Genomic DNA, 21,813 nt, shown 5'->3' on the forward strand with positions numbered 1-21,813 from the left:
CAGCCTTCCTCTGTGTGGCCTTTGATCTCTTAACGGTGTGTGTTCCATGTTGGGTGCCACACTGCAGGCTGGAGGGCATACGACAAGTCCTGCCCTCATAGTAATTGCAGCTGAGCTAGGATGCACAAGCACAGGCCATCTGGTACGGGATGTCTTAACCATTCTGTCAAGTGCTTCCCACGCCATCCCACTGGCCATGTGTATGTTAAAGGATGCTGAGTCTTGTTCTTATCCCTGGGTGATCTGAATTGATGAACTCTTCCCAAGTCAGATTTCTTAGAGCTGGGTGCACATGTATAGATAGATGCTACAAGTACTGCCCCAGACTGATGCTCTTGTCCGTGCCCACACATTCTGTAGAATAGCCGTGTTTTCCAGGCTGTAGTAAACACTTTTACTATGTGTCAACTAGATTAAGAAATCAATTGTCTTTAAAATATTCTTGCCCTAAGGCAAAAATTCACTTGATGTACACTGAAGGGGGAGAAAAGGAAAACTAGACATAGGCGTTTTTTGTGAGCTTTGAGGAGATAGGGAGACACTGTTGGCTGGTAGCTGCCTTCACTGCTCACTGACCTGGCCTCTTCATCATCGCCTTTGTGCAGTGTGCTTTCCTCCAGGAATGATGAAGGTGCAATTTATAAATGACAGTGTTGCCTGGTGAATTGGTTCAGAAATTGGACGCTTCCACCAGTCATAGTTGGAGATGTGTAGTAAATGTTTTGCTAAGAGGGAAGTCATTTTTTACTTCAAACATCAGAAACCCTGAGCCCAGACTGATGCTCTAGTCTGTGCCCACTATAACTATCTAGATAGTTTCAAATGACTAAAGATCACGGAGTGGGAAGCATGCTGGTTTTGCTGCTGGCTTAACTTTGGTTGGTAAATCAGTGACAGCATGGTTTTTTTGGTTTTCTCTTCATAAGACAATAAAAGAGCTATGGACTTGACCGAGAGTGGCCCCTCGGTAGCCTGGTGGGTGTTCCCTTTGGCTATTGAGTTCAGCCAGCCACTTTTTGTCATCTTGGAATGAGGAGTGTGCGTCACCCACCCATACAGCAGTGGTTCTGAACTGAGGGTAAACCCCCCCGATAACCTTTAGCAACATCACTTGTGGGGAAATGCTCCTGGGAAGCATCTGGTGGGTCGGAGTCCCACCTCTCCTATTTCCCCCACAGTGAAGAATTATCAATGTCTTTAGTACTGAGGTTGAAAAACCCATGTCCTGGCAGGCTTTGAAAACTGCCAGTGCTTGCTGCCTTGTATCATTCCCTGTTAGATGGCAGAAAGGTCAGACATCGCCCCAGCCACAGGCTGCCAGTGCGTGGAGGCTGAACGTGCTTTGTGGGACACAGCAGGGAACCTAATAGCTTCTTCAGAGTGCGTTCCCTGGGGTGCTGGGGAGGGAGGAGATGGAGCAGAGCAAGAGAGTGCTGTCTCGCCTTCAGCCAGAGCACTGCAGCTTTGAGTAAGACCTGATTGTTGTTGTTGTTGTTGTTGTTGCTGATTTGTTGTTTTTAAGGGGGTCAGGTGGGGGGGGAGGCTAGGAGGAAAAGAAGTAAGGAGGGAGGGAGGGAAGCATAAAAGGAGGTCCAGCCCCTTCCTTGCGTTGCGGAAGGGAAGAGGCCCAACAGCCTCTTTGTTGGCAATGACAGAGCTGGATCTACACCCCTGACTTATAGATGGCAGCTTCATCCTGCCTGCTGTGCCAGGTTGCCTCTTACTGCCTGGCTGTAACAGCCATGAGGCTCTTCTGGGCACGGCATTTGTGGCTGTGATGAAGGAGCTTTATTACAAATGGAGACATTTGCCTCAGGTTGGCCCCTCATTAGACACTGTCAGGTCTCCCCTGTTTTGTCACTCAGTAACTAATAACCCTAATTTCCTTTTCAGGACTGTAGATGTCATGTCACTCCCTTTCTTCCCCAGGTGTTCAGCTCTCGACAGGCCCTCAACGGCCACGCTCGCATCCATGGCGGCACCAACCAGGTGACCAAGGCTCGGGGTGCCATCCCCTCTGGGAAGCAGAAGCCCGGGGGAGCCCAGAGCGGCTACTGCTCGGTGAAGAGCTCACCCTCTCACAGCACCACCAGTGGTGAAACAGACCCCACCACCATCTTCCCCTGCAAAGAGTGTGGCAAGTAGGTGCACTGGGCTGGGCCAGGAGCTCACTCTATGTGGCAGGTCATAGGTCCCTAGAGGCTGAGCCAGAGAGACCAGAGTTTCTTTGGCTAGAAAAAGACCGTAGACCCTCAAAAATCTCCTTCATCCTCCCATCCTTAGGGACCATAAGGTGGCCCTTGTCACTGATATCTCTAAGCTTACAAGCATAGACTCTTGCAGAGAGCTTGCCTCTAATGAGCGGTTACAGTGTTTCCCAGAAGCGATGCTGGACTGATTTCCTCTTCTTTCACACACAAGCCGACCTCTCGGATGTCCTTTGGTTTGCGTCCATGCTAAGTGACTTGACACTGGCTCATGGTCAGAAATTTCCTGTAACAGAAATGACCTAAACATGGCATCCCTACCATTACTGCCTATTTCTGTGCTCAGGGCAGACATCACTAATCAGTCACCATAGTTATTGCAGTAAGATGGAAGATGGAACCCCTCAAATTCTTTACATTGTAGCCAATATTTTTTAAAGATTTATTTTATTTTTATTGGCAAGTCAGACATACAGAGACTAGGAAGGACAGAGAGAGAAATGACATCCATTGATTCACTCCCCAAGTGGCCACAAAGGCTGGAGCTATGCCAATCCGAAGCCAAGAGCCAGGAGATTCTTCCAGGTCTCCTGTGTGGGAGCATGGCCACCAAGGCTTTGGCCCATCCTCAACTGCTTTCCCAGGCCACAATCGGGGAGCTGGGGGGGAAGCAGGGCCACCAAGATTATCCTGGCACATACAAAGTGAGACCTTAAGTCGCTAGACTACCGTGCCAGGCCCTACATTGTAACCAGTATTGAACAAATGAGCTAAAACCTATTGTGGCAGCTTTCTTTGCCTCTGCAAACCTCAGGCATAAGTGGGATAAACTCAGGTGTGGGTCTCTTCTGTGCTTGAGAGCCCGGAAATGACATCACCTCCCACTGGGGGGCCATGAGAGCCAAGAACCCCAATTGATCCTGAGGTTTATTTTGTGGAAAAAAACACCAAACCACCTGGAGCTGACTCTCACATGCTTGTCCTAGAGTAGAAGTGTTGGGGGCGTTAGGGTTCTTCCCAGTTTCCTCTGAAAGGAACCAGAACCTTGCCCCACCTCATTCTTGACTCAAACAGGCTCCAACTCCTTATTCCAGCAGATGGAGACAAAGGATGGCTTAAGACTAAAGTTAGTGCAAGTTGAACCTCCCTAAACCCCAAAATCCAGAAGGCTGCAACACCCAAAGTGCTTGCAGAACCAATACCATGTGACGAGGGGAAAAATTCTGCACCACGAAATATTGTTCCATGCACATATTATTTTACAACTGTTGTGTAAAAGTACCTGTCATCTGTATGTACAAGATAAACATGAAAAAAAAATTGTTGCATCTATGCAAAAAATCCAAAAGCCAAGTATGTGCAAATCCATAACACGTCTGGTCTTTCCTAAGCATTTCGGACAAGGGGTGCCCCACCTGTATTTCACATTGCTGGCTGGTTTTCAGGGGCACATAGCATATGCTTATATGTTGCTAGAAATCTCTTTCTAGCCAGTTTAAGACTTGATGGAAAATATAAATATTTTCTGTGGCTTTCCAGACTGGGAATGACATTGGACAAGTATTGCAGACTGTTGCTCTTAGCTGTGGAAATGCTCTTCATGACTTTAAACAGTTTTCAGTATGTCCAATGGAATTGTGATTCACAGCCCTGTTTGACACAGGCCTTCAAAATCAGGGTTGCCTTTTTTCCCCCTTTTTGAGGTCACGAATGAACCAGAGGGTTTATGTCACCCCTCTTCCTCAATAGATTGTCTCACACTTGGGCAGGTTTTTTTGTTTGTTTTTGTTTGTTTGTTTGTTTGTTTTCTGAAAAGCCCCAGATAGTAAATAACTTCGGCTCTGGGGGCCAGACTATCTCTGTCACAATGACTTGGCATGGCCCTTTTGCTACAGGAGCCACCACAAACAGTATATAAACAAGTAGACATGATTGTGTTCCAGTAAAGCTTTATGTGCAAAGCTGGACTGTGTTCCATTAAGCTATGTGCAAAGCTGGGTTTGCTCTAACCCACTGCCGGCCATGGGCAAGACCCCCTGGCCCCTGAATGAGCCCTGCTCATACATTCTCCTTTTCTCCCAGTATGTCTCAACCTATTGACGTCTGGGGTCTGATCATCTCGTGTGTGGAATGGAGAGGTGGAGGGGGGGCTGTCCTTGACCTTGCAGAGTGTTTAGCAGCCTCCCTGGCTTCTCCTCAGGGTGTGCCAGAGGCAGCACCCTCTCCTTCCAGAAATATCTCTGGGCATTTGCCAAATGCTCCCTGGGAGGGCATAAGCACCCAACCACCACCACCACTACTACTAAGCTGAGATGCACTAGTTCATCGTAAAGGAACCTTTGACAATGTGATAGCCCACAAGAAGCCTTCTAAGCGAAAAAGGAATGGATAGGTGCAGGACAGAAGAGGGGCTGCTGACTGTGACCACTCAGAGGGACTTGGTGACCTTGAGAAGACCAGTTGGGTTGGAGTGAAGGGGACAAGAGTCAAATTGGAAAGCGTGGAGGAGACAGAGATGACTGACCGTGTGTAGGGCTGTCCTTCAAGAACTTCAGCAGTGGGAGAGCAAGGCCAAAGGCAGAGGATGAGTTGCTCTGAGGATGGGAACTCCTAGAGAAGATTCGGATGATTGGGGGGTTCAGCTGTGGGGAGGGTGTGGTCCATGATGAGAGGAGGAGGGCTGAAGAGGAGAAAGAGCAGGTGCTACAAACCCCAGGTGAACATGACAGCCTCTAAGAATTTCTCCTATGTTGTCCCAACAAGGAAGTCTAGTGCTCCTGTCCCCATCGGTCCTCCTCTGTGAGGAGGGAGGACAGGTGACTACAAACCCCAGGGGGAGCTCTGTGGGGACCCTGTCGCACCCAGCACACACCTCGCCTCCCTGCAGGGCACCCGGATTGTGAAGAACCCAGCTCCCACTCTCTAATTCACCTGCTGCTTTTTTTGTCTTGACGTGTAGGGTCTTCTTCAAGATCAAAAGCCGAAACGCGCACATGAAAACCCACAGGCAGCAGGAGGAACAGCAGAGACAGAAGGCACAGAAGGCGGCTTTCTCGGCCGAAATGGCAGCCACGATCGAGAGGACTACAGGGGCACCTGGGCTGCTGCCCCTGGACCAGCTGAGTCTGATCAAACCCATGAAGAACGTGGATGTCCTAGACCAGGAGGTGGTGCAGCAGCTGGGCGGCGTGGAGGAGGCCGAGGGCGTGGACACCGACCTGCTCCTGGACGATCAGGATTCAGTGCTGCTGCAGGGGGACACAGAACTCTAGATCCCTGCGGAGCTGCCCTGGGACAGCGAGAAGCCACGGGGAACCCCCTGTTCCACATTCATCAGGAAACTTGGACTGCCTGCCTGTGTTTGCAACCCTTTTTAACTACCTGTTTAAAAAGTGGTCGTTTTATTCAGGTTTAGGGGCGGGGAGGGAAAATCCAGTTTAATCCAGTTTCTTTTCCTTTTGTTTTAAAAAAAAAAGTGTTGTGTGGGGGTTGGGGGGAATAAATGATTGGCGCAACTATCTCGAAGAGGTGTTTCATCTGGGCTGTGTTCTCACGCATCCTTCCCAGCAGGGAACACACCTGCTGTAACCACGTTCCGTTGCTGTTGGATGTCAGCACTCTCTGTTGGCTTGCTGTGAGTGCGCGCATGTGAAGCAGGCTACCCTCCTGCTGGGACCTCGGGTCTTCTTTTCACACCAAGAATTAGTCTGGTTCTGTTCTGACCCTCCCAGGAAGTACTCTTCCTCCTCCAACCACGGAAGAGCTATTCTTTGTGGCAGCACTGGTAATGGTCTGACGTTATTTTGTGCCACTTAGACATCCTTAGGATCACCTCAGCCAACTGGGATTTCGCTGTCATTCACATCTCCTGGATTAAAGGTAAACTTTGGGGCTGGCTACAAGCAGTAGGATTTTTCCAACCTGTTTGAGAGCAAATACAAAGGAAATAGTTCTGGGCAAGGCTGATTGAACAGTTTGAGATACAGTTTAGGGGTCACGAATGCATTCAGACATTGGGTGTGTTCATGATAAGTCATTTGGCAAAGCACTTCCAGACCTCCAAGTTACATAACTACCCTTCCCCTGTGAGCGGGGCTGCTGTTTGTACTTGAAGGTAATAAACCTCTCTAATCCTACAAATATGTCATTGCCCAGGTTTTTGAGTTGAGTCAAACTGACCCATCCCACTGTTAGGGCCAGAGTCAGACGGGGACACAGTCCCAGCCCAAAAGGGGATCCTGTTTCTTGCGGCTCCTCCTCCTCCTTCCCTCCCTCCCAGGTTAGCACTGGGACTGTCGGAGCAGGTGTGGTCATGCCTTGGCCTGCCCCCAGGGAAGCCAAATCTCACTCCGTGCCAGCAGCAGTGTGAGCATGGCTCAGCTGCCGGGCCACTTGGTGGGCACAGCCTTGACATGGGCCTGTGGGTGGAGGTACCAGGGTAGCCCCTTGTGTTACACATGCTCACGAGGGGATCTCAGGAAAGTTATATAAGAGAGGAAAAAAAGAAAAAAGAAAATCAGGCGATTTCCCTCTCCCATCAGAGAAGAGGTCCTGGCCACTCTCTTTTTCTTGAGAAAGAAAATAAAAAAAGCTCATGGGTTGCCATTCCAGTCAGGTTATTCTGGCCTGATGGTTTTTGGTTTTTCTTTTTTTTTTTTCCCTAGTTTTGAGTTGAAAACCACCTAGGCAACATGCATGAGGGGACAGAAATATTCCAGAACCACTCTCAACTGTCACGTCCTTAGCCAGTCACCCTGTTCCCTGATGTCCCTGTCCTGGACTTTTGCCGGTGGTCTGGGAGTGAGTCTGAAACTGTTGGTCCATGGAAGCTTATCTCTGCTGAGAGCAAACACCCAGAGAAATGTTTATAAAGCGATGTGTTTCTTCTTTTTGGAGACTTGCCCAGCTGTTCTGGTTTTAAACATTGAAAAAAATAAATAAATAAAGTGAGTTGCCTCGGCAAGCATATCATGCACAATTTGATGTTCATCTCCCATGCAGCATAGTGACTTGAAATAACCAAAGAATTCCTTAGCGAGACGGTTCAAATTCCTTAATTAGTGTTTTCCTGACTATCAACTTTAGAAGAATGGACTTCCTAGTTAAATATTGCACTTGCTTTGTTCCTGCAATGACTCCCTGCATGTGTGTGTGTGTGTTGTGTTTTAGCGGCCACCTCCACCCCAAGTCTTTCGCTTCCTGATGGCTAATGTCTTCAACACAGTTACTGTTTACTATCACATGGTTTTTCATTAGTGGATTTAGACCTCTTTGAGAAAGCCTGTATATAAAATGTTAACAGATATATTTTATGAAAAAAAAACCCATCTTATTTTCAAATATATTTAACTGCTGTTATATTTTATTAGAGGAAGGTTGTAAATATTTTCTAGGAGTTCTATTGTAAAGAAAAAGTATTTTTGAAAAAAATTAATGTAATAAAAAAGGAAAACATTTTTAAATAGTGGTTGTGATGGCTTCCTGTTCTGGCTTTGTTCTGTTCTGTTTTCAGCAGATGGCTTGCATGCTTCCATATCAGGATGTAATTTATTCAGGTTTGCACTGTTATAAGTTGACATCACCATATCGCGTGTGCTTAACGATGTTGCCGGAATGCAATTCCTTTGGTCCATATCAAAGCACTCTGTATAGCATATTCATCATTTTTTCTTTTGTAATGTGTGTATTTTTTAATAAGGATTTTATGTAACATTTTGGCAAAAAAAAAAAAAAAAGGACAGTATTTTCTAGTGAATTTTATAACATTTTGCTAAAAATGTTTCTTCCTAGGTCAGTTTTTGTTAAGGTGAACCAAAAGTCTTATTTTACCAGGGGTTAAAAAAAAAAGTTTGAAGCTTGAAAGCAAAGTTATATTTAAACATCAATGTAACAAATAAATAAAAAAATGTTTTATAGACTTGTCCTGAAAAGGTGCATTCCTTAAAAAAGAAAAAGAAAAGAACTGGGGCATTCTAGGTTGGTTTTTTTTTACCTCTGAGTGATAAGGATTTTTAAAAAATCATTACCATACTTTTTCAGAAATTGAACCAGAAGAATTCTACATCACAGATTCCCATCATGAGCCTTGGCAGAAGTTTATGAGAATTCCTGTAAGTGGGCATTCATGAAATGCAGATGTAATCAAATAGACACTGTTATATTTATTTGTGAAAACCTGACTCAATATTGCATCAGCTGCTCTGGAAATAAAAATATTATCTTTCTGAGTTGTATCTGTCTTACAACGTCCTTCTTTTCTAGCCACTGACCTAAGTTCCCACTGCTGGAGAAATGGGCTATTACCCCGACTGTCCTAAGCGACTGTATGACACAGAGACCTCTTAGAGTAAATCTTCCTCAAAGTCCACGACCATCTTGATTTCTGTTTAAAATCTTTATTTCTGAATTTTAAATGTTTCCCTTTTAATAATAAACAGCAATTTTTTAGAAGGAATGGGAAATTGGGCATTTTATGAGAAATTTGGCATTTTATATCCCTTAAGAGGCATGCCTGCCCAAGGCCTTGATCTATGTTTTTTAACTTTCATTTTGCTACCTGGTTTACACAACCTTGCATCAGACAAAAGAGCTATTCCTCTCAAGGCAGTGTACCTTTATCCAGTCTTTTTCTAGGATGTAGTTGTTAAATCTGCTCCATCTATTAGAACTATTCCTTCATTCCTTGTGATCCCCTGTATCCCAGGCACTGTTCCATCCTGCTTTATCCAGGCTGAGGAGCATGCATAAAGATGATTTATTTCTGCCAACAAGTATAATAGCTGGACGGAACATGCTGGGCCTGGGAATCCCATATGGATCCAGGGCCCCCACTAGGAAGAGCAAAGGTCTTGCTTTCACAATATCCTGAGCTCCCTAACCATCAGTAGCTCACACATACACTCACAGCCATTCTTAGCAGGTGTTCCACAACTACTTGTTAATTACTTCTCTAGTCTTCCAGTGATGTTGTGTGTATCTATGTGTATCCATGAGTGACACAAAGACATCAGAGCATAAAACTTCTGTGTTTTCCTATAATCAATTCTCCATCCCATGGATGTGCAGCCTGATTTGCTCAGGGAACATGTGAGGAATTGTAATGCCAATATAAAACATGACTATGAAGACATTTTAGTTCATCCTCAATGAACCATAAGGGATCTTTAGCTCAGAGATACTTCTGTATAAAAGAGCAAAAGGGTTGGTTGATTTATTTTTTTTCTTTTATTGGAAAGTCAGATATACAGAGAGGAGAGACAGAAAGATCCTCCATCTGATGATTCACTCCCCAAGTGGCTGCAATAGCCAGAGCTGCGCTGATCCGAAGGCAGGAGCCAGGAGCTCTTTTTGGGTCGCCCACATAGGTATAGGATCCCAAGGCTTTGGGCCGTCCTCAACTGCTTTCCCAGGCCACAAGCAGGGAGCTGGATGGGAAGCAGGTATGCTGGAATACAAACTGGCGCCCATATGGGATCCCAGCACATGCAAGGCAAGGACTTTTGCCACTTGGCTACCACACTGGGCCCAAGGGCTGCCTTTTAAAACCACTGGTACAATCAAACTACAGTTTAGCTTAGAAAAAATTGATGTGCCTTTTTTTGTTTGCTTGCTTGTTTCTTTTTCCTTTTTCCTGGAAATAAAGCCAGGTGCATCGGGGCCAGCACCACAGCTCAGTTGGCTAATCTACCTTCAAGCACCAGCATCCCATGTGATGCTGGTTCATATCCCAGCTGCTCCACTTCCTTTCCATCTCTCTGCTTGTGGCCTGGGAAAGCGGCAAAGGATGGCCCAAGTCCTTGAAACCCTGCCACTCACATGGGAGACCTGAATGAAGCTCCTGGCTCCTGGCTTCAGATCAGCTCAGCTCCAGCCGTTACGGCCACTTGGGAGTGTACTAGTGGATGGAAGATCTTTCTCTTTGTCTTTCCTTTTCGTAAAACTGCTTTTCAAGTAAAAATAAAAATCTTGAAAGAAAGAAAGAAAGAAAGAAAGAAACAAACAAACCAGGTGCATGAGCAAGAATCACAGCTCCTGATCATTTTTATTAGATGTTTGAAAGTTTGGACTGTAGGGAAGAAACCCACAGCTCAGAGGCCAAGTTCGGAGCACTGTCTATGCCCACATATTCCATAGAGCCCTGTTGGCAGCCCAACTGCTGGAAAAACTGTGGTAGGTTTTGCCACCAGGGAATTGGACCAGGTTGGCACCTTGCCCAAAGTCATCAGGCCCAAAGGCTGTTTGGTGACACATAATATGGCTTAGCACAGGAAGATGAAGTCTGTAAGCAGAGGAAACTCGTTAATAAGAAGAACAGGTTTGGTCTTAGAGGAAGGGATTGGGATACAGCCCCCTGGCTGCTTTCAGCACGCTTCCAGGTCCTTAGCAATAAACCTCTGTGATGCAGCGGGTTAAGCCACCCCTTGTGACACCAGCATTCCTTATGGTTGCCAGTTCCAGACCCACACTTCACTTCCAACCCAGTTCCCTGCTAATGACCCGGGAAAGCAGCCAAGGCTTGGTGCCACATAGGAGACCTGGAAGAAGCCCCCCGCTTCAGCCTGGTCCTGCCCCCAGATGCTGTGGCCATCTGAGGATTGTACCAGCAGATGAACAATCTCTTTGTAACTTTGCCTTTCAAATAAATAAATTTTTTTTTCTTTAAGTAAATTAAACCCACTCTTTTTTAGAGGCGGTGGGAAAGGGTGCCTGCCTCACCTCCAAAGAGACCCAGATAGAAGTGACCCTCATCACTATGGGGGAGGAGAAAAAGCACTATTAGTGTGAGGAGTTGAACATCAGCCAGGAAGACCGATGACACCCCCCCCCCACCATTTAGACCTGCCACTACTTTAAATAGTTGATTTGTTAGGCTTCAGCTCCCTTATGTTTCAGTTTCACCCAGTTTTGTTCCCTGACAGCGCTGCCCACCAACCCCTTGTGGACCCGTATCCTTGGTCCCCGCCTGTCACGTTCCCTACCAATCCTCATGAACCTCTACTCCCAGGACCCATCCCTGTGCTATAACAGCACACTCCTTTCGGGCCCGGCGGCATGGCCTAGTGGCTAAAGTCCTCGCCTTGAAAGCCCCGGGATCCCATATGGGCTAACACAGGTGATAGCTGTGTGCAGGGGGAATGTCACCTACACTGCAGATGCAAAACTCCTCTTCAACTGAGGTCACTCCAAGGGGCACAAGGACAGGACGAAGGACTGTTGCAGAAATGCCGACCGGAAAGGCTGATGCACACTGCGGAAGCACAACCAGGTTGCAGATGAGGAGTCTTTTGGAATGCCCACTGCCTTGGTGTGAACCAGGGGTGAATTCTAGAAAAGCACCAGGCCAGCTGCCCCCTGGATCTTTCAGCAGTTTGTTGTAAGTTGGGCAAATCTTTGCTCCCCTTCTATTGTTTTGTTTTGTTTTGTTTTGCAAAACAGGGCAAGTCCTATCAACTTGTGAGGAGTAAAAACAAAGGAATCTTCCCATCTGCACTATCCCTGGTTTAGAAACTGTGACTTTGAACTTGTTCTCACAAACTTGACCTCTCCACTTTCAACAACCTGCAAGGCCGGTGAGATAAATCATGATGACATTTGTCATGAGTTTATCAAGTATTAGGCAAGACGCTACAATCAGCCGTCAACAGCTCGCACAATCCTCCAAGCAGCTGTTTCAAGAAGGAACCATTATCATCTCTGACACGAGAAACCTGGGGCTTAGGGTGGTAAAGTGGAAAACCTGGGCTTAGAAACCACAGCACCGAACAGCAAGTCTAGACTGTTCCATTCACATAAACTAAATAAAACTTAGCACATCCTTGATAAGCCTTTTTAACTGAAACTAAATGACGGGGACAGTAACCACTACACCAAACACTTCCAGGTTGTTATCCCAGGAGAAGGCAGCCCTTGCAAATTCTGAAATACTAGAGCAACATAAGAAAACGAATACGTTAGGAACAGTTAGGAAGGCGGTATACAAGAAGACTGGAGCTGGGCTGAGAAGCTGGAGTTAAAGAACATGACTGCTAGGCTATTGTTTGACAGGTAAGGGATTGGAGCCTCGACTCTGTAGTAGTGAAAGGCGTTTTAAAAACATTTTAATGAATAGACATTTTAATAAAATTCTTTAAAAAGGCGGGTGGGGGGGAGGAAGCAAATAATTCAGCCACTATTTCAGTTCCCAGAGATAGCTGGGTATTTTTTTCAAGCAAAACATGAACCACAGGATAAACACGGCTTGGAAACAAAACATGGGAATATGTGATCTGGTAATTTCCCAGAATCGGGCGGGAGGGATTTTAGGATTTTAGGATGTGTAGGAGCTGCCCAGGTGACCTCCCACCACAAGCCAGGGAGGAACCATGTCTCTACTATTATTCCTGTGCCGGAACACGAGGAGACACTCTCTCCTTCGGTAAACTCTATGATCCAAGGCCGCCGCTGTGGCCCCGGAAGCAATTCTGGGAGTTGTGGACGGCAAGATGGCGGTGCGGACGGTCATGGGGTCCGTGTGCCGGCGCCTTTGGCAGGTACGAGGCGGGCTGGGAACACGGAACCGGTGCTGGCTGGCGGGGTTAGGGGTCGGCGCTGGCTGGCGGGGTTAGGGGTCGGCGCTGGCTGGCGGGGCCGGCAGGGCTGGCGGGACCGGGGTTGCCGAGCCTCGCTGCTGTCAGCCCTGCAGCTCCTCAGGAGCTGTTCTTGTCTCGGGCTGGTGTTGGCCAGCAGGTGGTGAGGGAGGGGCTGCTGTCACCTGGAGTTCTCTGGTGGGATTGAGCATAAAGCAGTGTCGGGGCAGAGGAGCAGAAGGAGTGGTAGGAGGCCAGAGCCGGAAAGGCTACAAAGCGAATATTCCACCCACGTGTTTGCAGAATAAACTGAGTTGACAGGATGCTGGTCTCGTAAAGCTGGGGGCTCCGAGCGCCCCGCGGCCGCCCTGGAGAACCTTCCCAACGCTCAGCGAGAAGACCGCTCCGAGCAATTTCTGGATTTGTGGCTTCAGCCAACTGTATCGATTTAACTTTTCTAGGATAAAACAGTAATCCAGTTTTAAGGTATCCCGGTGTTTTTCAAAGTAATGGGATGTTAACATCATTAACACGAAACTCACCTGTGCTTTCCAAGACAAAATTAATTTAGGAGTGACAATCTTGTTACTTTTTTTTTTTTTTTTAATCTCTTTAAACGTCTGGCTTCACACAGAAGCCAGCTGGTTCTTTGGTGGCAGCCCTGCAGGTTGGTGCAGGTGCGGCCCCCTGTGAGCTGTGCTGTGTTCTGCAGAGGGAGGGAGGGTCTCTGGAAAGCTGTGGGAAAGGGCTTTGATGTGCAGGTTCTTCTCGAAGATGACTCTTGGACCCTCCCAGTGCTCTTGAAAGAAAACTGAATGGTGTTAAAGCATGATTTTTTTTTGGTTCCTTAGCAGATGTATTCAGACTGCGCCCTTCCACATGCTCAATTCAGACAGGCACGCGATTTGTGGATGTAGCTTTTTTGAGCTTGAACTTCCGAAGTGGAGAACAAGACCAGCAGGTGCCCTTTCCTTAGCCATGTGTTCCTGGCCTGCAGGGTGGCTAGGGGTCTCCCGGTGATCCTGTGTGCAGAATGGCACGCGGGCACACCTCTGTGACCTTGTACTGTGATTTTCTTTCTCTCTGTTTTCTCCTGTACACCTAGGAAAAAGGGGACTCTGTCTTCATTTTGGATAAAGAGCAACTCAGGGATAGGTTTTTGCAACATTTTTAGCTGCCATCCCTTGTTGTGATTACACTTCTCTTTGTTTTGAACTGTTATTTTCATCTGCGTGTATTTTTAACACTGTAGTTATTCTGCTCCCTCGGGTTACAGTTTTGTCAAAGAAATCCAGGAGTTTAAATATATATATATACATATATATATATTTATTTTCATTTGAAAGGCAGAAGTATAGAAACGGAAAAAGCAGAGAGAGATCTCCCTTTCACTCAGTGGCATCAACTGCCAGAGCCGAGCCAGTCTGAAGTTAGGAGATAGAATCTTTGTCCAGGTCCTCCAAAGTGGGTGCAGGGGCGACCCAAAGGTTTAGGCCCTCTTCCGCTGTCTTCCCAGGCCACCAGCAGGGAGCTGGATCAGAAGTGAAGCTGCCAGGACTCGAAGCAGCACATATGGGATGCTGATGCTGCAGGCCAAGGCTAAGCCTACTGTTTTTATTGGAAAGGCAAACATGCTGAGAGGAAGAGAGACAGGAAGATCTTTCATCCATTGATTCACTCCCCAAGCAGCTGCAACGGCTGAAGCTGAGCCAATCCGAAGCCAGGATCCCGGGGCCTCTTCTGGGTCTCCCACTCCGGGTGCAGGGTCCCAAGGCTTTGGGCCGTCCTCAACTGCTTTCCCAGGCCACAAGCAGGGAGCTGGATGGGAAGTAAAGCAGCCGGGACATGAACCAGTGCCCATATGGGATCCTGGCGTGTGCAAGGCAAGGATTTTAGCCACTAGACTACACTGCCGGGCCCTAATATTTTTTATTTACCAATTTTAATGTTCACAAAGCAGAGAGAGAGAGATCTTGCATCTGCTGGTTTATTTCCCACATAGCTGCAACAGCCCAGGCCAGGCAAGGCCGAAGCCAGGAACACGGATCTCAATTCTTAGCCCAACCCCAGTTCACATCCCCATAGTTGCAGAGACTTCCCCATAGATGGCAGATACTCCGATACCTGAGCCATCATCTGCTGCTTTCAGGAAGCTGGGGTAGGATGTAGAGCCGGACCTGCCAGGCATCTGCACAAATACAGGATGTAAACATCCCAGACAGCCCCTCACCACTGTGTGAATACTCCAGTATTCACCCCTCAGGCCGCGCTTGTGAATCCCAGGAAGGCTTCAAGAAGAAACCAATAGGTGGAAACTAGGTACAGGTCCAGTACTGTTTCCTGAAGCTAGGAAGTTTTGTTCCTGCAAAGGGAGCTGCCAGAAGACTTGAAAATAACAAGTTGTTGCGGTTTGCTCTGTGGTTGACTACCTTATGTGAGAAGAGTACTTCAAAACGCTTTCTCCAGCTCCTAGTGAGTTAGATTATAAAAACGTTTAGCTGTTGTTATTGTTTTAAAATATCCAGGCAAAATCAGTATAATAAAGAAATGTAATTATTCTGTTAAAAATGAGAAAGTGAAGGCACAAGTGTTTTTTAGTGGATGAATGCTTCGGGCTCCAGCTCCGTCTTTAACACGTGTTCCTGCCGCTTGTATTTTCAGGGCTTGGAAAATTTTCCCATAAACACCTCCAAGGGCAGTGCAGCCAAACATGGTGATTTTCTTATGTAAGTACACAATTGAGTGTGCTCCGTTTAACATGACAGTGGCTCCTGCACTTCTTACAGCTGAGTTTCTCTTTTCTTCCCCATGCATAGCAGTACCAATATGAAGTGGGTACAGTTCTCAAACCTGCACATTGATTTTCCTAAGGAGTTGACCAAACCCGTGGTATGTGTTCTCTATTTCTTAACTATTTCTTATGGTTTCATTCAGGGATGTTTTCCAAATACTTTAAGAATTTTGTTCTGGAGTCAGACTTTAGGCCTAGTGGTGAAGATGCCTGTTGAAAAGCCCACTTTCTGTATTGGAGTGCCCAGGTTCGGGTCCTTGCTCTGCTTCATGCCAGCACCATGCTGGTGCCCACTCCATGAGACAGCCAGTGATGGTTAGGGGGTTGGGTCCCTGCACCCTCGTGGGAGACCCAGATTGAGTCCTGAGTCCCCAGCTCCATCCTGGCACAGCCGTGACTGTGGCAGGAATTTGAAGTGTGAACCAGGGGTGGGAGATCTCTTCCTCCCTCTCTGTCTCAAATAAATTAATTTTCAAAATTTTTTAAGCTTTTGTTCTGGAGTACTGGCATATGTGTAGTTGCATGTTTGGGATGATTATACTGCTTTTCAGAGTGCACAGGGAAGTTCTAAAAGAACCAGTTACCCATCACAGATGTAACGGCCAGTCTGTGCTGTCGCCTCAGTGTGACTACAGAGTTGTCATGCTTAGTGATGTGGAATACTATGTGTTATGGAAGAGCATTTTTCTATAGCCTTCATGTCTTTGGTTCTGCACTAAGTGCTGAGCCCCCCTGGAGCCCATTTAGGACCCTGCAGTACTCACTCAGAATGCATTATAGAGCTACACTCCTCGTCCTCCTCCTCCTCACAGCATATGCCTAGGGGCATCAGTATGTTTGATCTTCCAACATACGTGCTTGAATTAATGAAGAGTGAATGTCTCACTCCCTGGTTAGAAGGTAGACCTCTTTGCAGTGTTGCAGTAATTTTAACACTGAATCATTGGATTAGTAATACCACTTACTGGTTTAATGGATGAATGAAATAAAGGTAGTTCACCTCTTGGAGGAGGAAAGGAATGTGAAACCCATTATTTCTGAGGTCTCCTGGTATTAAGGAGGCAGAGGTAGAAATTATAAGTACAGTCAGTGTCACAGTATTTTAATTAGAAATGAGTAACAAGTGTGTCAGGGCAGGCAAACCATCCATGAGTAAAACCTAATAAAAAAGAGTATGAAGAGAAACAGTTTACCTGTGCATAACAGTGTTTTAAATGTTTGGGTCAGGTTTCATGTTTTATTTCTTAAGAAATCTATGAGCTCTGTAGCAAAAGAATTCTATTTTCTCTACAAGGCAAGTGAAGAGCACTGAGACTGTGTGCCTTGGCCGTTGTCATGCACGCTTAGTTGTGAGTAGCAGAGTTCAGGTGTAAGACCCAGTCTTCCCACTGTGCTAACGCATCCTGGGGTCCTTTCTCATTGTGAACCAGCGGCTTAGTGACTGAAGTTGGAACATTCTGTTAGTGATTTCGTAAGTTACCTTGACAAGTCCTGCAGCTTCATGCTCTGTACTCCCCAGTGGTATAGGGCATTGCACCAGTCTCCAAGTCCTTAAGCTCACAGTGGTAAGGTGTTATGCAGCATTTTTCTTCCCATTTATTAGAAACTCGAAAGGTGTTCAGTTGGAGAGTAACATGTTAAATGTACCAGTTAGAAATGGTGGAGGAACCACAGCTGAAACTTTTCTCTGGGGTTTTAGATCACTGTTTCTGATGAACCCGACACCTTATATAAGCGGCTCTCCATTTTAGTGAAAGGCCACGATAAGGCCGTGTTGGACAGCTATGAGTATTTTGCTGTGCTTGCTGCTAAAGAGCTTGGGATCTCTGTTAAAGTGTAAGTATGCCCTGTCCTAACCCAGCCTGCTGGAGCAGGGTGCTTCAAGTATTAGTGTTGTGAGCAGATCAACGCTGCCTCTCCATTCAGACTTTATAGATGCTACAATGAGTAAGCAAGGAAATGGAAATGCTAGAGGAGATTGGAGGAGCCCACCTCTCTGGGCTCTCCCTAGGGGAGCCTGTCACTTGAGACCTTTGGGTGGGTCATCTTTGGCCAGCAGGTCGTTATCTCCCATCTGCCCTGACAAGCACTCCTCCCCCAGTGATTTCCTGTACCAGAAAGGTGAACTTCATGTGTCCTGGAGTTACCCAGGGCCAGGTGGAACTGCCTCCTGTGAGTTGGCGCTGCTGTTTCTGGTAGTAAATGAGGGCCATTTGGGGATTCACCAGTCTGACCTTCAATAAAGGCAGAAGGCTGTGCCACTTCCTAAAACCATCTGGGTTACAGTGGAAGCTGCGCTTGCCTACAACTGCAGGCATTCCTCCTGTGACCACCACAACATTGTTAGTCTTCACAGTGCACATGTGTAGTCAGAAAGGGACTCGGTGCAGAAGCAGCAGGGATGTGGTCTTTGGAGTCTGCGGGAGAAGGTTCCTGCTGCTTTCACAGGGTTGGTTTTTGGCCTGGGCTTTCTGCCATCAGTGGTGGTTGTCACAGATGACAGTCCCGACAGGTGCAAGTCTTTAAGTGATGGTTATTGCCTCCAGTTGAGTGGGGCCTGACCTACAGAAGAGTGGAATCGTGCTTTCGTATCAGTGACTCAGGTTTCCTCATCAGTCAGCATGTTATTTTGCCCGTTCATTTCAGACACGAACCTCCAAGGAAAATAGAGCGATTTACTCTTCTCAAATCAGTGCACATTTTCAAGAAGCACAGGGTTCAGTATGAAATGCGGACTCTGTACAGGTGCTTAGAGGTGAGTTGATTGCCGGCACTCAGGCGTTTTCAGAACACTCCTGTTACACTAGCCTGTCCTCAGCTGCCTTAGGTGTTGATTTGAGCGACTTGCTTTTAGCCAGCCTTTGCCCACTCACTGTAGAGAAGGGAAATGTCTTTTTGTGTTTAAAGAAAACCAAGGGCCTGGTGTGGTAGCTTAGTGGCTAAAGTCCTTGCCTTGCATGTGTCAGGATCCCATATAGGTATCAGTTCATGTTCTGGCTGCTCCACTTCCCATCCAGCCCCCTCTTGTTGTCTAGAAAAGCAGTGGAGGATGGCCCAAAGCCTTGGGACCCTGCACCCATATGAGAGATCCAGAAGTTTCTGGCTCCTGGCTTCAGGTCAGCTCAGCACCGGCCATTCCAGCCACTTGGAGAATGAATCAGCAAACAGAAGATCTTACTCTCTCTATCTGCCTTTCCATTTAAATAAACACATAAATTTTTCTTAAAAAGAACAATCTTCAACTCTGTCTTAAAATTCAGCCTCCTGTTTTCTTTATCTTGAGTTGCTTTGTGACACTTTTTAATAGATGGCTGTGGATCTGTGGAGCACGGCTTTATGGCTGCTGCATTTGGGGGAAGGGGCACAGGCCTTGTGCCCCCTGCGTGCAGTTCAGCCAGAGTTGAAGCATAGGTAAAACATGATACACTTTAACAAAAAAAAAAAAAGGATGGGGGACAGAGGACAGATTCAGTGTAGCATTTCTTAGGGGAAGGACAGGCTCCATTCCTTTCCTTCCCCTGTGATTGGGCATGCCGTGGACCACTTTTACACTTGTTATTTTAGTTAGAACGTCTAACCGGAAGTACAGCAGATGTGTACTTGGAGTATATTCAGCGAAACTTACCGGAAGGAGTTGCCATGGAAGTAACAAAGGTATGACCTGGGTACCAGTCTGTTTGCAGTGTGTCCGTCTGATTTTGATGTGTGGCAGCCTGATCCTGGCCCACTACCTGCAGGCACAGACATGTGTTAAGTGGGAGGCATAGTGGCCAGGGACTGAAACCTTCTCCCTGTGTGACGGAATGCTGCCGTGCAGCCGAGGCCTGCTGGAGAGCTAATGGGAGGTGTCTGGGCTCAGGGACTGCCTGCAGTGACAAACCCTCGGGTCTCTGAGGATCATTGATCTGAGAGCACTTTATATCCATTCAGATTTCTTCCCCTCCATTTCAGAGCCCTGCAAAAATATGGGAAGTTGGTGGGATAAAAGGAAGAAGTGGCAGGAAGAATTGACGATAAATCTGGTTTACAGCCGAAGAGCACATTTCCGTTCATGTTGTATATAGTAGTTGTGTTCTGTTTTGTTTTAGACACAACTGGAACAGTTACCAGAACACATCAAGGAGCCAGTGTGGGAAGCAGTACCGGAGGAGAAAGGAGAAAGCAAGTCATGATGCTTTGGGGCCACGTGCACCTGCGTGTGAGATGGCTGGCCAGCTGGGTGTGTGTAAATGGCCAGTGCCTCCAGTTGGCAGTCTGGGTCCGGCTGCCCTGCTGAGTCCTCCATCTGGCAGAGTGGGCGATAGAGCCGTAGCAACAGACTGGACATGCGGAAAGATCTGCCTTGTTGGTTCTTGTGCATATACGTATGCCTGTTTCAGCTCTGATCTTAGCAGATGGGAACAAAGCGTCTGACTACTGAGAACCAGAAAAGGGAACTGTGTGTCTTATTTTACTCTCCACTTACTAGTTTATGCCAGTTTGAATTTATTTGCTGAAAATGAGTGTTTGGAATATTCTTCGCACATCCTCCTTAGAAGTTCCTAGAAGGACCTGTTGGTTGATTTATCGTGGGTCAGGTAAGGCTTCTGGCACATGGCGTCTCTGCCTTCTGGGCAGGATCAAGTGCAGGTTCTGTTGTATGCCTGGGGAGGGCTGGATCTGTTACTTTAGGGGTGGTAAGCAAATGGTGTCTCCTTCAGAGAGAAGGAGAGACGGAGGAAGATCTTCTGTCCTGCTGATGCACTCCCCACGTGGTCACAACAGCCAGAGTTGAGTTGATCTGAAGCCAGGAGTCAGAAGCTTTTTCCAAGTCTCCCATGTGAGTGCAGGGTCCCCAGGCCACAAGCAGGGAGCTGGATGGGAAACAGGGCCGCCAGGACATGAACTAGTGCCCATATGGGATCCTGACACAGGCAAGGCGAGGACTTTAACCACTAGGCTACCACGCCAGGCCCAAATGGTGTCTTCTTTAAAGTGAATCAACCTTTCTGTAGATGGAGCACATTTGTAGCATACCCCGAAATTTTAAAAATTTGTTTGAAAGAGCAGCAGAGAAAGGTGGGTCGTCTGTCTACTAGTTCACTCCCCAGATGGCCATAGCAGCCAGTGCTGGGCCAAGTGGAAGCCAGGACCCTTAGCTCCATTAGAGTTTCTCCCAAAGGTGCTGAGGGTCTAAGCAGTTAGTCCGTCTTTCACTGCTTTCCCAGGTACATTAGGAGAAAACTGGATTGGAAGCAGAGAGGACTTAAACTGGCACTCTAATAAGGCTTGTCGCTGTTGTCAGTAGCAATTAATCCACTGCACCTCATCAGACCTCACTCTAAGCCCTTGGAGCACAAATCTTATAAAGCTGCTTCCAGGAGACATTGTAATGAAATTGATACTTTCAAGAAATGACTACCTGTGTCACCCCATTCATCCTGTGATTCATACAAGCATCATACATCTAAATTGGGTGGACATAATAGTATTTAGCACATACTTGCCTCTTCCAGTTGCTGTCACCCTGGGCAGTGGAGCTCCACAGGCTCAGTGGCTGGGGCTGGCTGGCCCTGTCACTTCCACTGTTCGTGACTTTGGTGCCAGTTTCCTGTGTTGAGCACCTCTGTGTCAGTTTCTGACTCTGATCCTGGCTCAGGCCTTTCCTAGGGCTTGCTCGTATCCAAAATGCCAAGGGCAAACCGAGCATGGCAGGTGAGGAGAGTGCTTTGAGGAAGCAGGCTCAGGTTCTGGGAGAAGTTTCAAGGGAATCTGGAAAGATGTTAAGAATCTGCCCCTTCTTCCTATTAGGATCGCCATGGCTGTGACAGTGTGGACTCCACGTGGTCCACATCCCAGTTAGGCAATGTGAAGGGGATCAAGAGATCCAACCCCAACTAGGTGATTTTCTGAGAAGAGGGAGTTCCCTACCTGGCCCCTTACCTGGCCAGGTGCTCTCCCATTGGGTGGCCGAAGGAGAATGGTCCTGTGATGGGGCGGTGGGGAGGGGAGCCCTGAGGTGTCTCGGAGAGCTGGGAGGGGATAGAGGCCACAGAGTAGTGCTGGGCAGCCTCTGAGGACCACAGCTGGCAGCTTGGCCCAGGAGCTGGGAGAAGACTCCAGATGTGCTCCTTCTCCAGGCAGATGCTGTAGCTCAGATAGAAGCCACTGTCTGGGGAAACTGCATTTCAGTCTCTCCTTCAACAGGGGAGGACTCAAGGGCCATGGTTCTTCTATCTGCAGTGTTTAATGTTACAGGGACATGTTTGTT

General features: G+C 47.3%; 2 protein-coding genes across 14 annotated transcripts in view; both read left to right on the plus strand.

Annotated features, from left to right (window-relative positions):
- Window positions 1–5,725, plus strand: part of TRERF1 (transcriptional regulating factor 1) — a 244,416-nt gene extending 238,691 nt beyond the window's left edge. For 9 of the 12 annotated variants that reach the window (XM_058662943.1, XM_058662934.1, XM_058662938.1 and 6 more), the window contains 2 exons: window positions 1,894–2,141; window positions 5,167–5,725. In XM_058662943.1, coding sequence (XP_058518926.1) covers window positions 1,894–2,141; window positions 5,167–5,479 — 561 coding nt within the window. In that variant the 3' untranslated portion in view covers window positions 5,480–5,725. The remainder of the gene's footprint in view (window positions 1–1,893; window positions 2,142–5,166) is intronic. The other 3 variants (XM_004590368.2, XM_004590370.2, XM_058662989.1) reach the window with 1 other exon arrangement.
- A 6,928-nt stretch (window positions 5,726–12,653) lies between these two features.
- Window positions 12,654–20,771, plus strand: MRPS10 (mitochondrial ribosomal protein S10). Of its 2 annotated transcripts, none has more exons than XM_012928480.2 (7): window positions 12,654–12,736; window positions 15,434–15,498; window positions 15,592–15,661; window positions 17,263–17,399; window positions 18,210–18,318; window positions 19,128–19,217; window positions 19,652–20,771. In XM_012928480.2, exons 1-7 carry the CDS (start codon window positions 12,689–12,691, stop codon window positions 19,733–19,735), a joined length of 603 nt encoding a protein of 200 aa, XP_012783934.1. In that variant the 5' UTR covers window positions 12,654–12,688; the 3' UTR covers window positions 19,736–20,771. The 2 variants fall into 2 exon arrangements, with proteins under 2 accessions (XP_012783934.1, XP_004590423.1); XM_004590366.3 differs by having other exon boundaries at window positions 15,589–15,661; window positions 19,652–20,765.
- The last annotated feature ends 1,042 nt before the right edge of the window (window positions 20,772–21,813 follow it).

This window comes from Ochotona princeps, chromosome 1 (genome assembly GCF_030435755.1).
Source record: "Ochotona princeps isolate mOchPri1 chromosome 1, mOchPri1.hap1, whole genome shotgun sequence".
Taxonomy (NCBI): domain Eukaryota; kingdom Metazoa; phylum Chordata; class Mammalia; order Lagomorpha; family Ochotonidae; genus Ochotona; species Ochotona princeps.

Excerpts from the sequence above, each read along its gene's own strand:
- MRPS10 (XM_004590366.3), top strand. The coding sequence starts at position 12,689 with ATGGCGGTGCGGACGGTCATGGGGTCCGTGTGCCGGCGCCTTTGGCAG. Across the intron at positions 15,499-15,588 it reads AAACATGGTGATTTTCTTAT|CAGTACCAATATGAAGTGGG; the intron begins GTAAGTACACAA and ends CCCCATGCATAG. Across the intron at positions 17,400-18,209 it reads CTTGGGATCTCTGTTAAAGT|ACACGAACCTCCAAGGAAAA; the intron begins GTAAGTATGCCC and ends CGTTCATTTCAG.